Source organism: Stigmatopora argus, chromosome 4 (assembly GCF_051989625.1).
Source record: "Stigmatopora argus isolate UIUO_Sarg chromosome 4, RoL_Sarg_1.0, whole genome shotgun sequence".
NCBI classification, from domain to species: Eukaryota; Metazoa; Chordata; class Actinopteri; order Syngnathiformes; family Syngnathidae; genus Stigmatopora; species Stigmatopora argus.
The window spans coordinates 20,120,522-20,135,641 of NC_135390.1; the positions used below are offsets into that span (position 1 = coordinate 20,120,522).

A 15,120-nucleotide genomic window follows, 5' to 3' on the forward strand; every position below is an offset into this window, starting at 1 on the left:
ATACTTTGGAACTTTTTCAGAGTTATTTCAGTGAATTAGTGTACCATATTTTCTAGACTATTAAGCCATGCCCTTTTTTCACAGTTTTGCTGCGACTTCAACTTTACTCAGGTATGACTTTTTTCTTCTGAGGTTTTTCCAGACCACTTTTTCACATTTGTACGCCACAGGTTTTGACGTACTCATTCATGTGATCACTTCTCCAAACTCTCTTCAACAGGTTGTGCGTGTCCATCTTGTTAAAACTGCTATTCGACGTCAGCCATCCCAGTTCAAATGAATTTAACATCTGTCACTGTCAACAGTAGTGAGTTAGTTATTACTGCACATGTCCACAAGTGTGTTCACCCTCCCCTTTTGATGACAAAAATGCACCACGCCATTCGCGGACCCGACACGTCCTTTATCAGCCGCCAGCAGCCATGTCTGTCACTGATAATGACGACAGCAGTTCTGTGAATCTTCAAATGTTTACGTTCTGTAATTTGTTTACGCTTAATGCAGTGTGAATATATTCCAAAGCAATTGATGGGCTTGGATTTATTGCTCCTAATATTGACTTTTCAGGCTTTTGGTGTTTACAAAGTGGGACTCTTGAGTGTTACAAATTGGAGCTTAATTTGTCAGCCATTATAATGCATTTTGAATAGACCAGACCGGGATCTGAATACACTGTCTGTGCTGTATATAACCAGGATAGGTGGTTTTCTCGGTTTATCGGTACGGCAGAAGAAGAAAGACTTGAGTGATAGCAGTAGATAAAGAGCTGAGATGACAGCTGTGTGACGGAGGAGGTGGGGTTTCCATAGCTGAAACATGCACGTAGGGTCGTCAGATGTAAAAGATGGACTACGGCACCACTGAAACACGGCAAGACTTTCAAACGCTAAGAATGAGTGGAACTTCAACAAGGCTTGAGGTAACGTGGAATATATTCTCTATGTCGGTGTGTCTTTTCAAGTTTGGTCAATGTTATTTGTTGGTTTTATGTATGCCTTCTGCTTCATGGTTTAAGAACAGATTTTTAGAATTTAATCATGGATAAAGAATGATCTTGTTTCATATTGATCACAGCCAGAACCCGAGAAGGGGCTTCACCCCCGAGCTTTGTTTCAGCTGAATCCCCCCACTCAAGACCGAGTGGAGACCCAAGCGCAACTCGAGCTTCACGGAGCGCATGAGGACCGGCAACCGCCTGAGCGAAGAAAACCAGCTTTGCTGAAACGCAGGTGTACGCTTTCTGTCTTCATTGCGTGTTTCTGCTTGTGTGCGGCTTTTCTCGGGATGGTTTACTACATACGTCAATCTCTTGGTCGCGGGAAGCAGAACCAGAAAGTCATCGGTGGGCACAAAAACATAAGAATTGCCGCAAACGCCGGTATCGCCAATTGCTTAAATTCTACTCATTTTCGTAGTCAGCCCTTGTGACTCCCCTGCCTGTCAGAGAGCTTCGGCCCATCTCTCCATGTCGGCGGACCCCTTCACGCACCCTTGTGACTACTTCCTGTTTTCGTGCGAACCGGATAGACCTGATGTCCAAGGCAAAACCAGAAGAGGTGTCAAAGAGAAGAGGACATTGGACCGAAGAACTGAGCTTTTGCAGTATCTGAGGGAGATTTTGGGTGAGGATTTTTTAAGTTTTTTTTTTTAACCTTTGGCTTCCTACTGAGGGTCATAGACCGATCGAATGATCGTGGTAAGCCCTTCCCAGTTTAGTTTGTAATATAGTAGTTGTATTTGAATGCAAATTTCAATTTTTAGAATCAAATGACAAGCTTGTCAGTTCATCTGTGAAGAAAGCTAAAGACTTTTACCGCACCTGTATGGACACCAAGTCCCTGGATCTCACTGGAGTGGAGCCTTTCCTTGGACTTATTCACAAAGTGAGTCCATAAAACTTGTCCAATTTGACATATTGACTGTTGTCCCGGATACTTTTAGCGATATTATTCTCTTCAAACAGTGATTTCCTCTCAGACAGTTGACACTAAATGTTAGCTAGCATTTATTCGCATTACACATGAAGCCTTTTTTTTCGAGATGAGTTGAGATTAAAAATCTTAAACATTGGTTCAGTGTGCTGCCCTGGCCCAAACAGAAGATGATGTCACTCCCAGAATCAACTGCAGATTTTTGGAGTCAGCTAGCATGGGCTTTTTATCCTCTCGTTGCTGTGTGAGCGTTATGTCGTTCTGTCAACACGTACCAGCGCAGAACTAGAAAGCTAAACATGATCATCAATTCTGGTTGTGATGTCACAACCAGAATTGCTGAAAAATGTGTATATCTACTCCTTTTCCCCTTTTTGTTGTTTCACTTAAAAAAAAATCTAATAACAGAGACAGAAACTACACACACTTCAAAATTAAGAAAATATTTGTTATCCACTCATTGCCTGCCATTGACAACGATTGAGGTTCAATTCATTTAAAGCAGTGGTCTCCAAACTATTCCACAAAGGGCCGCAGTGGGTGTCGGTTTTAATTCCAACCCATAAAAAGGACACCTTTTCACCAATCTGGTGTCCTACAAGTGCAATCAGTGGATTGCAGTCAGGTGCTTCTTGTTTTCTGCTGAAATCTCATTGGTCAAACTGTTTATGCTAGAACGGTTGGAACAAAAACCTGCACCCACACCGGCCCTCGAGGACCGGTTTGGGGACCCCTGATTTAAAGTGTGAAGACTGGCTGTGAATACGCATCTTTCCAATGAGTTCAATGTTTATAAATCGTGTATATTTAAACTTGTTCACATTGTTTTTCTGCATGGTTGCAGCTGGGAGGTTGGTCTGTGTCCGGCCAGTGGAACAAGACCGACTTCAATTCCACCTTAAGCGTGCTAATGAGAGACTACGCCACCTTCCCTTTTTTCAACGTCTACGTCGGGGAAGACCCCACCCACGCGTCCGGCAAGAGGTCCAGACGATACATACAGGTCAGTCTTCAAAACGCACGTTGCCACGGGACGGCTGCGTTGACGCCTCCACTCTGCCGACAGATCGATCAGCCCGACCTGGTGGTCCCGATCGAATGGAACCGCGAGACGGAGAAATCCGAAGTTATAAGGGAGGTGGGTTACGCTCGCTCGCTCGTATCCCCGTGCGATGCTTCTCACTCATTTGCACTTTGTCCTGGTGTAGACTGTACATCTTTTTTTAGACTCCTGCAAAAGCCACCTTTTGCTGTTGGGGGCACCGCCGGACGAGGTCATGATTCACGTGGGCCCGTTCCTCTCGTTGTCTTCCCGGCTGGCTCTGACAGTGGCGCCTTTGAGCCATCGCCGGAACAGAGGGCAACTTTATCGCCGGTTGACCATCAAAGAGCTGCAGGTAAAAATAAATGAGATGTCAGTGGATGTTCTTAAGTTAAAGAATGGATTGTATACATTTTTTATTTTGTATTGGTGGCCAGATCTGGCCCGCAAAAGTCAATCGTGTGTCGACTTCATGTTGTATGGTAAAATTGAAATAACGATTCTAGATATACAGGGAATTTTTGTTATTCTTCTTTTGAATAAAAGATTAAATAAACTTTTTTTTAATCTAAAATAATCTTATATTCAGTAGTAATGTGATACTACATTTTTTTCTTGTAATATTCCATCTTTAATCTTGTAATATTACAATGTATCATTTTATTGTAATAATATTTCCATTATTTGTCGACATGTTACAACGATAATCTTGTAATATTACGTAAAGTCACATAACATAACTTTTTCCTTGTAAAATTACGTTTTTTTCTTGTTAGTTCAAATGGATTGGACGTCTATTGCTATCATATATATTTTTTTTAACTCCCCTTGTGTTCTTTAGGCTATAGTTATCAAAAAAAACTTATCTTACATTGTCTATTATTGCCTATTTTTACTATTACATTACCATATATATATATATATTGTTTGTTCTTAGTTTCTCCTAAATTAAAAAACTGACCCCCCCCCCAAAAATGCAACTCATACTCTCGTGCATATTTGTCATACAAAAATACTTGAACCACCACCTTGTGCATATCCACAGCATAAGGCGCCGGCTATCGACTGGTTGTTTTGCCTCCGGGCTGTGTTCCATCCAGAGCCTTTGACCGAAGACGAGCACATCCTCCTGCACAACCTCCCTTACGTGGTGCAGATGTCCCACATCATCACAAATATAACAACCGGGAATGAATTGAGCACCAGGTACTGTAAGTGATCCTCAATGTAGCATCCCGAAAGCGCTTCCTTTTCTTCACCTCTCCATTCTTCTCGACAGCCCGCTCCACACTTTTATGGTTCTCAACTTGCTGCACACCGTACTGCCCGCCCTGGACTCCAGATTCTCAAAGTTGACCAACAATTTGTCGGTGGCCGTGGGCCGCACGAGGCTGAGGCAGCGCGATCTCCGAACGGAAACGGACGCCCCGGGTGAACTCTTTACCGCCGCTCCTCGCTGGAAACGATGCGTGACGGAAACCGAGCGAGGCTTCGACGATGTTCTGGCGCACCTGTTTAGAGAAAATGTCGCCGGCGGGGAGGTGAGAGGACAACGCGTTGACAAGGGGTGTCAAACTTACGGGCCGTGGGCCCAAAATGAGTAGAAAGTGGCCCAGGAAGAGAAAGCAAGCAGCAAGAAAATTCCCAAAACCAATAGAAAATGAACCAAAATTTACAGGAAATTGCCTTTTTAGTACCGTAAAATGGCAAGGAAGTGATAAAAAATGAACTCCTTGCCTGCCATTGACAGCAACAGATGTCCAATTCACTTATAGTGGGTGTACATGATCATCTTTTATTGCCATTGACGACGCTAGGCGTCCAATCTGTTTTGACTGGGAGTTTGTTGATTTGCCTCTCTAGCCAATAGGTTCACTTTTTTGCCCCAAAATAAAGCGGCCCACATGAGGTGTAGTTGACATGAACTGAGTTGGACACCCCTGGCGTAGACTTAACGAGCGCGTGTTTAAACTGAACATCTTTGTTGTCGGACAGGCGGAGGAGATTATTGCAAATACGCTGTCTTCCCTCCAGTCACATTTAAGTGAACTCAAGTGGGGTGACGAGAAGGCTCTTCAGATTGTTATGAATAAGGTGATTTAGGACAAGAGTTTGCCTTTTGAACATGACAGTGGGCGTAACTGATGACTTTTCTGTCTTCAGGTTGAGTCTGTAACTCCAAGAATTATGACCACAAAAGAAAATTCCAGCAAGGCTGAGCTTGACCTGCTTTATTCAGAGGTAAAGTCATTTCCCCAAATAGACTGCTCAGCCAATAGAGGCCAGCGCAATGTAGGGCAGGACGCAAGTTTACTGCGACAATTTCAAACTAAAATAACGGATACGGGAAATGTATTTACTTTTCACTTGGATATTGTTTTTGTATATTGGAACAGCAATTTGCCTAGTCAAGGGTTTTGTAGCTTGAAATGTTTGTAAGTAGAGGTGCCCCTGAAACATTTATATTGTATCTCAGGTGTCTATCAGCATCCACAGCTTCTTCTCCAACTACCTTGAACTGCTTGCTTTTTTACAAAAGCGACGGAGTCGACTGTTGCGCGACGACGATGACGCTGATATGTAAGCTCAACATGGAATGTAGCGTGTTTACATGAAGACAAAAACTTTTCTGTTATTATTTTCTTTTAAGTCTAGCCGTCTCGCTATCTCTCCTGGGAAATGAGTTGATCATTCCTATGGGGATTTTTATCCCACCTTTTTTCCATCCCACGTACCCCAGGTAGGAAATGACCATGGATGTAAACGCACGTTAGCAAACCTTGACTTTACTTTATTCAACAGGGCTATGAATTACGGCATGTTAGGTTTCCTTTTGGCTAAAGATCTCCTTCACGAGCTCCTACCTGACAGTAAGAGAACTTTGGTTGGTTCTTTTCATGCTGCGTTTATGGTTTACAGTTGCGCTGTTTTGTAGTTTACTCCCAGAGTGAGATGGTACGCGCCGTGGGCCAGTGCGTGTGGTCGCGATACCGCGTCGTGACCCACAAAGACGGCGGCGAGGTCTTGCTCTCTGCGGCTCAGCAGGAGGAAGTCTCGGTGCAGTATTTGGCACTGCAGATAGCCTTAAAGGTCAGAAAATCTGCATCTTCCTGACATTTACCGTACACATGCATGATACCGAGATCATTCCGGAATTGAGTATTGTCTTTAAAATAGATAAGAAATAACCCTTCTTAAATTTTATTTGCAAAAAAGCTATCACTCATTCACAGATCAATGGTAATTTTAATATTTAGTGTTTTTAAAGTATGTTTTTATTTTATTTGTAATCTCAGGACAAATAAATCGACAAACTACATGTGGATTACTTAAAATCTAATGGGTGTGATTTATAATGCCTTCTATTCTGGAAGAAAACAGCATTTGTTTCTTGATTAAAGGCATATGAGAGGAGTCTGAATAAGCAACCAGCAGACATGTCCATATCAGGATTCTCCCGTACCCGTCTGTTTTTCATGGCTTTCTCTCAGGTACTTCTTCTCAGACATCTTCATCGGGATTCCAACGATTTCCCTTATTTCTTTCCAAGTTCTCTCCCTACAGGCCAACTGTGACGCCGACCGATATCACCACTTGATGCCAATGGAGCCTTCGTTTATCATCACAGCCATTTGCGCCAAATCACGTCTTTGTCCCACAAACCTGCAATGCCTCAAAACAACTCAGCGCTATTCATGGAATGGATGCTGAGTGTGTGCATGTTTAAAGGCACATATGTAAGATATTTTTGTACATAAGTCTTGTTTGAGTGTTTTATCGAATGCAGTTATGTTTTAAAATAAACTGCTAAGGTCCAATGAAAAATTGATGAAGACTGGTGAAAATACATGACAAATCTGGATAAAATAACCACTATTTAGCATTTCAAAAAAGCAGTGCATAAAAACTAATGCATGGAAAAGTGATAGTTATTTTACAGAATTATTCAAAAAAATTGTGTACTCGTCGAATAGTTGATAATCATTGCATCGTAGTTTCACTGCCATTGACAGTTCAAGAGGCTTAATCCATCGACATTTAATGCCTTTATTGAAGATACAAATTCCATTAAGTTCAGCCTGCTAATATGTCGTAATAACATGATCATCCAAAATAGGATACATGTACTGTCCATGTGTGGGAATCGCAGTCTATAGGAGGATATTGCGTCCGCCGCTCAACGCCGGGCCGGCGTAACATCACAACACGCCCCAAACTTCCTCAAAGGCCGAACACATCTTGGCACAGGTGAGTGCGGCGGACAGCGGGTAGTTACTGATGGACACAGTTTTCTCTGTGTAGTCAACGTTGACCTGCCCCCAAAAAACACAACTAATGAATAAAAGATGGCAGACTGTATATGTGGAGGGGGCGTGGCGGACAGTACTCACCGCTCCGTGCGCAAACGCTCCGATCACCACGGCGGCCGGGCCCTCGGGCACCACCGTGCGGGGACAGACGGCCTCTCCGGCGGAGAAGGAGGTGCCGATACGTGGACAGCCAGGGGGCAGGTGGTCCGAAACGGGATTTTTTATCATTCTGAGGAGCTTTTGAGGACCGTCGGACGCGCGCACGCTCAGCTTGTGAAGTAACTGGACTGAAAGTGGACAGTTTAACCTGATTAGGAATCAAAAGTCAACATGGAAATAGTATATTGACAATTTGTTTACCTATAAGGCCGCAGAATCGTGGAAAGGTTCTTGGAATTCGTGTCTGCGGGTTGATTTCTATTAAGGCGTTCTTTTCTGTATGGATGTAAACTTGTAGGAGGCCTGCTCTGTTCAGTGGACTGTCCATCAACATGAGGAGACACTAGTGGAGAGATGGATGTTGATATTGTCAAATAATGATGATAGGCAAGTGTTTTGCTGTAAATTGGTTACCTGGTGTGTTATATCTGGCCGAATGTGTCCTGGATTTCTTCCAGTTTTGATGATGATGTTTTTGTGTTGGTCGCAGTTCAACAACTCAAAGGTTTTCCCAACCTACATTAAAAAAAAATACAATTTTAAAGCAATCATTCATGAGATAAAACACAAAATTAAAACAATTGTCACATGCCGTGATTTTAATTTGGAAAAACAATTTGTAAAACCTTAGCAAGAATATTACTTTTTGCTTCGTAACATGACGTCAACAACCAACTTTTTGATATGGCCGCAGTTTTACCTTAACGGTCTCTAGCGAGGCACCCTCCAAAATAACAACTAGTCGCCTCTCCACCATGCGATCGTGCAGGCTACGGAGATGTTTGGCAGGCTTTGGTTCATATTCGTCCAAATGTTCGAGACCACGCTTCTTCCCGTTTTCGGCATCCATTTTGCCCTGTGTCGTGTCTGACGGTCGCAGGATATTCACGTCACACAAGGAGCTGATCAGAACAGATTTATTTGTAACGTCGTGCCTTGGCGAATAACTACCTTACACGCTCAAGACAAATTCTTATAAATAAAAAAGTGCCTTTTCTGAAGATACAATATGACAGCGTTTGGCGCCTAAAGTTAATTGTCGTCACTAATTCGTCACTTTCCAGCGCCGGAAGCGTGTTAGCAACGTGTTGTATGAAAATTCACGTGTGAACTTTTCGTCCTATTCCTTACAATCAGAAATCGGATAAACGTAAGTACAATGTTGTTGCTTCAATGGCCCATAATTATTTAGTTGTTTAAATGCTAGTTGACACATTTACGAAGTCATGCATTTTATCATTTACCGTCGTCTTTTTGCAAGTACGTAGTCAGTTTTACCTCTGCCTAGTAAGAATGAATATATTTCTGTCAAATGTAATAAATTCACAATAACTTGAATGCCTCACATAAATGGACAATGTGGTCAAAACTCATTTTCGTTGAAGACGAATCTATTATAATGGATTGTGATGTTTTATTTATTTTCTCTGATAATACACCGTATGTACCAATATTAAATTGTATGTGTTAAGTTGTTTTGCCCAGTTTTAAGTATTTAAGTATGAAACCAAAACAATTGTATTACTTCTGTCTTGATTCAAACTGACAGCTGATAAGATCGCTATACTGTTGATTAATAACGTATAACAAAAGTCAATTTGGGGGGAAAAATAGTATTTGAAGTTGCCTGAGCATAATATCAAGAATAGTGCCTCTTCTTTGGTGCCAAACATGTTTTTTTCTTTTCAAGGTGCCCTTCTAGTGTGAAATCATGGGCCGAAAGTTGGATCCGACCAACAAGGTGAAGCGCGGTCCTGGGAGAAAAGCCAGAAAACAGCAAGGGGCGGAAACAGAGTTGGTTAAATTCATAAAAGATGGTGACAATTTTTTAATTTACCCGTTATCAGAATACAAAATGTGTCAAAGAACATGTAGTGCAATCTAAAAATGACCCTCACCTATCCCTGCAGATGAATCGGAGCCAAAACGTCCGTCAAGGAGAGCCAAGCAAAGGTAAGATATTTTAAGATTGTGATGTAAATACACAGTACATTCTTCAATATTATCATCATATTTATGTTTTTTTTACAGGACTGCCAAAAGAGCCGCTAACAATTTGACAAAGGCTACAGGGGCTCCTAAAGAGCAAGCAAAAAAAGGTACTAAATACGGGGTTGTTAATAATAATAATACCATTTCTGTATTTTATGGACTATAAATAAATAAAAAATGGTTAGTTTTTTAAATGCCTTATAACACAGGTGTCAAAGTGGCGGCCCGGGGGCCAAATCTGGCCCGCTGCATCATTTTGTGTGGCACGGGAAAGTAAATCATGAGTGCCGACTTTCTGTTTTAGGATCAAATTCAAATGAAGAGTATAGATGTATATTTAATTTCCTGATTTTCCCCCTTTTTAAATCAATAATTGTAATTGTTTAATCCATTTGTGTTTTGAGTTCAAAAATCATTTTGTAAAATCTGAAAATACATCAAAATATTTTCTGTTTTCCACTTTAATATTGAACATAATTAAAAAAAAATGGTTTACTTTTGCAATGAAAAACACATAAATATAGATTTACTAAAGATTAAATAAATGATTTTCCCTTACTAAGAAAAAAAAGCTTAAATTAAAATTGTATTAGATCTATAAAAAATTGAAAATGTAGGGCTATTAATCCAGTTCTTTTAATCCATTTATAAAAATAAAAAAATCTAAATATTAGATCTAAAATGGTCCGGCCCACATGAAATCGACGTTGACGTTAATGCAGCCCGCGAACCAACCCGAGTCTGACACCCTTGCCTTATAAGATGAATTCTCTATTCTTTGTTTTAGCTAAAATTCCCCCCAAAAATGTGATTTATACTCCAGTGCAACTTATATATATTTTTTCCCTTTCAATGTACATTTTTTGACTAGTGCGACTTATAGTCCGAAAAAAGACGTTCCTCTTTTCCATCTGGTTCACTTGACTTCCCTTTTTAGGATTTTTTTAAGTGCTTGCTGTTTATAACGCAGTCACAAATTTTCTTTCCGAAGGCTTCACCGACGAGAACAGTAAATGGCTGAAACCGACCAATAGGAAGCGCAAGCTGGATGAGCCCGGCGAGGAGGAGGACGACAGCGACGAACACTGGGAAGAAGAAGACGATTACGATGAGAAAGAGGAGGAAGTTGAAAAGCCGAAGAAGGGAGGCCTGAAGAAAGCTAAAACGAACACTCAACTGGGGATGGAGGAACTGCAGGATGAGGAAGAGGAGGAGGATGAGGACGAGGAAGAAATGGTAGATGATTATGGTGCAACTGATGAAGAGGAAAGTGACGAGGAGGAGGAGGTATGATAAATGCCACACGGCTTGCTGTCTAAAATAAGAACATTTTACTTGACTGTTTTTGGGCTTTTAAGCTCCAAAGTTTTCGTTTTCCAAGAAAAAAATATTAATAAATATGTGGATTATCTCAGAAAGGTAATATTGGTATATTTGGATGCGAAACGGCCTGAATGACATTGGAAAATAGTGCAAAAGAAGGAAATAGACCATTTAGGTAGTATAAGGAAAAATCCCCTTTTTTGGAAGGATAATTCGTCACAGCATCGGGTATCCAAAGGGTTAATTTAATTTGTTGGAACTGGGGTGCGGGGTTCATTCACTGAATCCTGGAAACCTAAGGATAGGCGATTAACGATGGAAATATGTTTAATTTTCTAGCTGCTTCCTATCGAGCGTGCAGCCAAGAAGGACAAGAAGTTGAACCAAATTCTGGGGCTCGAAAGTGATGAAGATGATGACGATGAGGAAGAGGATGAGAAGAAAGACAAAGATGAGAAGAAATCAGCAGAGGATGACACGATACAGACCAATATGGACGACATGGATCAGTTTCGGCTCCCCGGCGCCGAAGAGAGTGAGAAAGAAGGTCAGTCAAAGTCTCCCAATTTTGTGCCAATGATGTGAGAAACACAAAAATGAGAGAACATGATCATCAAATGATTCATTCGTGTATTCAAATGGATAGCAAGCATGCAAAAGCACTTTCCTAATGACATGACCAAGCGCCCTGTCTTTCTCTTTTTTTGTCATCTGCGCAAAACAGGAATCTTGCCCGTGGACTTGAAGGCCATCCATCAAAGAATTAAGGACAACATCGATGTCCTTTGTAATTTTTCGTCCAAAAGAGAGCCCGGGAAAGACAGAGGGGAGTACCTCTCTCTACTGAAAAAGGATCTTTGCACCTATTACAGCTACAATGACTTCCTCATGGAGAAGTTGATGGATCTCTTCCCTCTCTCTGAGGTCAATCTGATTCTGACAACTCAAACTGTGTTTAGTTCAAAATAAGCAGCAGTTGGAAGGTGGTTTTAATGTCCGTTTTCTCCTCACTAACAGCTTGTGGAGTTCCTTGAGGCCAATGAAATTCACAGACCGGTTACTATTCGGACCAACACGTTGAAAACCAGGAGGAGGGACCTTGCGCAGGTGACAGCTGGCTTTTAAATGATTCCAATTGAATGGATCGGAAAACACCTTTACCGGGTATCTGTAGGGCTGTTAAAAAGTCTTCAATCCAACCTTAAAATGTCTAAAAGTCATCTAAAATGACATGAAATACAATTTGGACAGGTCACAAAAAACTTTAGGCATGACATATGTAAATTTCAGTTTGGTTTTTAAAAGTGTTGAAGTGTGTTTTAAAAATGATTTTTAAGGATGCGATAACGTACCAGTCAAAGTGGATTGGACGTCTAAGTCTGTCAATGGCTGCTAACAGTGAAAGGGTAAAAAAAAAAGTGTAAAATAGGTGAGTTACTACATTAATATTAATCTTTATTAGGTTTTTTTAATTAAAAAAAAAAAAGATTTTATTTGCTCATTTTCACCGCTTTTGCTTTCATCTTGAAAAATCTTCAATTAAAAATAAAATAAAGAACTAAAACTTTAAAAAAAAAACAGTTATAGTCCCCAACCTCCCTTTTAAAAATATATATTTTTAAAACAAGGAGGTACATTTAAATATAAAAGGTTTCACCTTTTTAACACTGTTGTCTTCATTTAATTTGCCTATAAGAAATTCAAAAAGGATGAATCAACTATCAATCCAAACTGTATTTTAACCCATTGGCTGCCATTCACAGTGACATTTTTTTATTTTCTTTTTTTTTAAGGCCCTCATCAACAGAGGAGTGAACTTGGACCCACTGGGCAAGTGGTCCAAAGTGGGTCTAGTTATTTACGACTCTTCGGTCCCCATCGGTAAGTTTACACTTATTTCCGATTCAAAAAGTAAGAGCACACTTGAATGTTTCCTCACAATAACTGTTGTCACCATACAGGCGCAACTCCCGAGTACCTATCCGGCCAATATATGCTGCAAGGCGCTTGCAGTTTTCTGCCGGTCATGGCACTCGCGCCACAGGAAGGAGAGTTGGTGCTGGACATGAGCTCAGCCCCCGGGGGAAAGACCACCTATATCGGTAAGTACAAAAGTGGAAAATGCACGGTTAGGCGTGTGTACGAGTGTCGTTTAACGCCCGCAGCTCAGTTGATGAGAAACACGGGGGTGATCGTCGCCAATGACGCTAATGCTGATAGATTGAGGAGCGTGGTGGGCAACATTCACCGTCTCGGGGTCACCAACACCATGGTGTGCAACTATGACGGCAGGCAGTTCCCAAAGGTGAGCCGGGGGGGGGGGTGATTTTTGGGGATCAAGGAGTTGTGTACTAAGGGAGTTACTTGCAGGTCATGGGGGGCTTTGACCGAGTGCTACTGGATGCGCCGTGCTCGGGAACCGGGGTCATTGCTAAAGACCCCTCTGTAAAGAACAGTAAGGTAAACCATCATTTATTATTTCCTATATTGATAGCGATTTTTTTTTTAAAATGCAAGACCGTTGTTTTTTACTCAGCAAACCTTTCTACAAAGAAGTACCGTGTTTTCTCGCAAATTTGCTGTATTTGTCGCTCTAAAAAATGCGCACAAATTAGACTTGACATGCACGAAACTGCAAGGTGACAAAGACGAAACGCCATAACGCGAGACAATGCTCAACAACATTTATTTTGACGTCTATGAATGAAATTCAAGGGGAAAAAAACGTATCTTCCCTTCAAATTAACAGATTTGTACTACCTATTAAAACCATGAACATACCTGTCAACCTCTGCCGATAACTGCCCTTATAAATGATTATGATTCCCCTTACAAACCCCCCAACCTTACGGTGTTTGTAAGGTTTTTTGGGGGTTTGTAAGGGGAATCAAAATCATTTATAAGGGCAGTTATCGGCAGAGGTTGACAGGTATGCCATGAATATGGAGGTGAAAATTGTGCATCAGGGGGCGGCTTATACGAGAGAAATTGTCAAATTCAACTATTTTAACTGTACGCGGAGGTGGCTAATATGCGAGAAAATATGGTATTTGGATCATTTGGCCATTTGAAATGTTCCTTGACAGGATGACCTCGACATCCAACGGGCTGCCCACTTGCAGAAAGAATTGATCCTGTCCGCTATCGACTCCGTCAACGCTAACTCGACAACAGGAGGCTATCTGATCTACTGCACGTGCTCCATAATGGTTTGTGTGCTGCAAAAAATAAGGTTGTGCCAATTTGGTCCGTGACAAAATGCTTTGCGGCAGATGGAGGAGAACGAATGGGTGGTGGACTACGCTTTAAAGAAAAGAAACGTCAAATTGGTTCCCACGGGACTGGATTTCGGCAAGGAGGGTCTCACTCGGTTCAAGGAGCGTCGTTTCCACCCTTCTCTGCGTCTCACCCGCCGTTTTTACCCCCACGCTCACAACATTGACGGTTTCTTCGTGGCCAAGTTTAAAAAATTTGCCAACGTGATTCCAACGGCACCTGCAGGAAAAGGTAAACACTTCTCCACTGCTAATTTAACACAGTAAGAGTTGACAAATAATTTTCTATGTTCCTGATATAGAAGAAGATAACGCAGATGCTCCCGAGGCGACAGTGGCGTCCGATTCTACCAATGGGAAAGCGGTGAAAAAAGATAACCCCAAGAAGAGTGTCCCCGGAAAGGCCGCAAAGTCGAAGCAAGAGGTTAAAACTAATGGAACAGCAGCTCAGAAATCACCTCAACTTCACCCCAAAGGCAAAAAGAAATCACCTTTTGGACCGAAAAAAGCCAAGGTCCCCAAAATGGACGGAGAAACTGTGACGGGACAAAAGACTAAGGCGCCCGCGAACGCCCAAAAGAAATCACCGAGGCCGGGGAAAAATGCTAATAGCAAATTTGGGAAGAAACAAGCTAACAAGAGAAAAACACCTCAGACAGCCAAAAATAGAATGGGAAAGAATACATTCAAAAAAATGAGAAAGAGATAAATGGGTTCAAGAATTTAATTTTCAGGAGGTTACAAAAGACCTATGCTGATATTTTTTACTAATGTTTATCTCTCGATAAATGATGCTAGCATAGCTTTAGTTAGATGTGTTGGGGTGTCTTATTGTTCTATGAAACACCAATTGTGTGTCTGTTGACTGAAATATTTGAAAATACTTCTTTTCTTCAAACTCACAATAAATTTTAGGATATGTTTAATTTTTCTGCTGTGTCTGTTTTCCACAAAGCAAGCAAATTTTAATTAGCTTTAGCGGCCTCCACACCTATGAATAATTTAGGGTCTTAAGTTCAATGCATATTTTCTTTAAAAAGTCTCTACAAATGAAATCATATTAAAATGTATAAATTTTATTTATTTTT

The 15,120-nt window shown here is 41.2% G+C and overlaps 3 protein-coding genes across 4 annotated transcripts; 2 read left to right on the top strand and 1 right to left on the bottom strand.

The window, feature by feature from the left end:
• The first annotated feature begins 422 nt into the window (after positions 1-422).
• Positions 423-8,039, top strand: kel (Kell metallo-endopeptidase (Kell blood group)). The gene is made up of 17 exons (XM_077599062.1): positions 423-919; positions 1,075-1,342; positions 1,416-1,622; positions 1,762-1,883; positions 2,776-2,934; positions 2,998-3,069; positions 3,140-3,328; positions 4,019-4,179; positions 4,253-4,514; positions 4,969-5,067; positions 5,137-5,214; positions 5,450-5,553; positions 5,624-5,713; positions 5,776-5,843; positions 5,909-6,063; positions 6,375-6,464; positions 6,538-8,039. The coding sequence occupies exons 1-17, from the start codon at positions 845-847 to the stop codon at positions 6,682-6,684; spliced, it is 2,346 nt and encodes a 781-aa protein (XP_077455188.1). The 5' UTR covers positions 423-844; the 3' UTR covers positions 6,685-8,039.
• Positions 7,001-8,378, bottom strand: emg1 (EMG1 N1-specific pseudouridine methyltransferase). The gene is made up of 5 exons (XM_077599065.1): positions 8,143-8,378; positions 7,857-7,958; positions 7,644-7,785; positions 7,365-7,570; positions 7,001-7,286 (listed from the first exon to the last, which is right to left on the bottom strand). Exons 1-5 carry the CDS (start codon positions 8,290-8,292, stop codon positions 7,173-7,175), a joined length of 714 nt encoding a protein of 237 aa, XP_077455191.1. The 5' UTR covers positions 8,293-8,378; the 3' UTR covers positions 7,001-7,172.
• Positions 8,355-14,958, top strand: nop2 (NOP2 nucleolar protein homolog (yeast)). Of its 2 annotated transcripts, none has more exons than XM_077599064.1 (15): positions 8,355-8,592; positions 9,133-9,259; positions 9,353-9,395; positions 9,474-9,541; positions 10,426-10,713; positions 11,095-11,304; positions 11,482-11,681; positions 11,775-11,864; positions 12,551-12,638; positions 12,719-12,859; positions 12,923-13,062; positions 13,128-13,217; positions 13,844-13,966; positions 14,030-14,264; positions 14,335-14,958. In XM_077599064.1, exons 2-15 carry the CDS (start codon positions 9,154-9,156, stop codon positions 14,739-14,741), a joined length of 2,229 nt encoding a protein of 742 aa, XP_077455190.1. In that variant the 5' UTR covers positions 8,355-8,592; positions 9,133-9,153; the 3' UTR covers positions 14,742-14,958. The 2 variants fall into 2 exon arrangements, with proteins under 2 accessions (XP_077455190.1, XP_077455189.1); XM_077599063.1 differs by having other exon boundaries at positions 8,359-8,592; positions 10,426-10,721; positions 11,097-11,304.
• Positions 14,959-15,120: the final 162 nt, after the last annotated feature.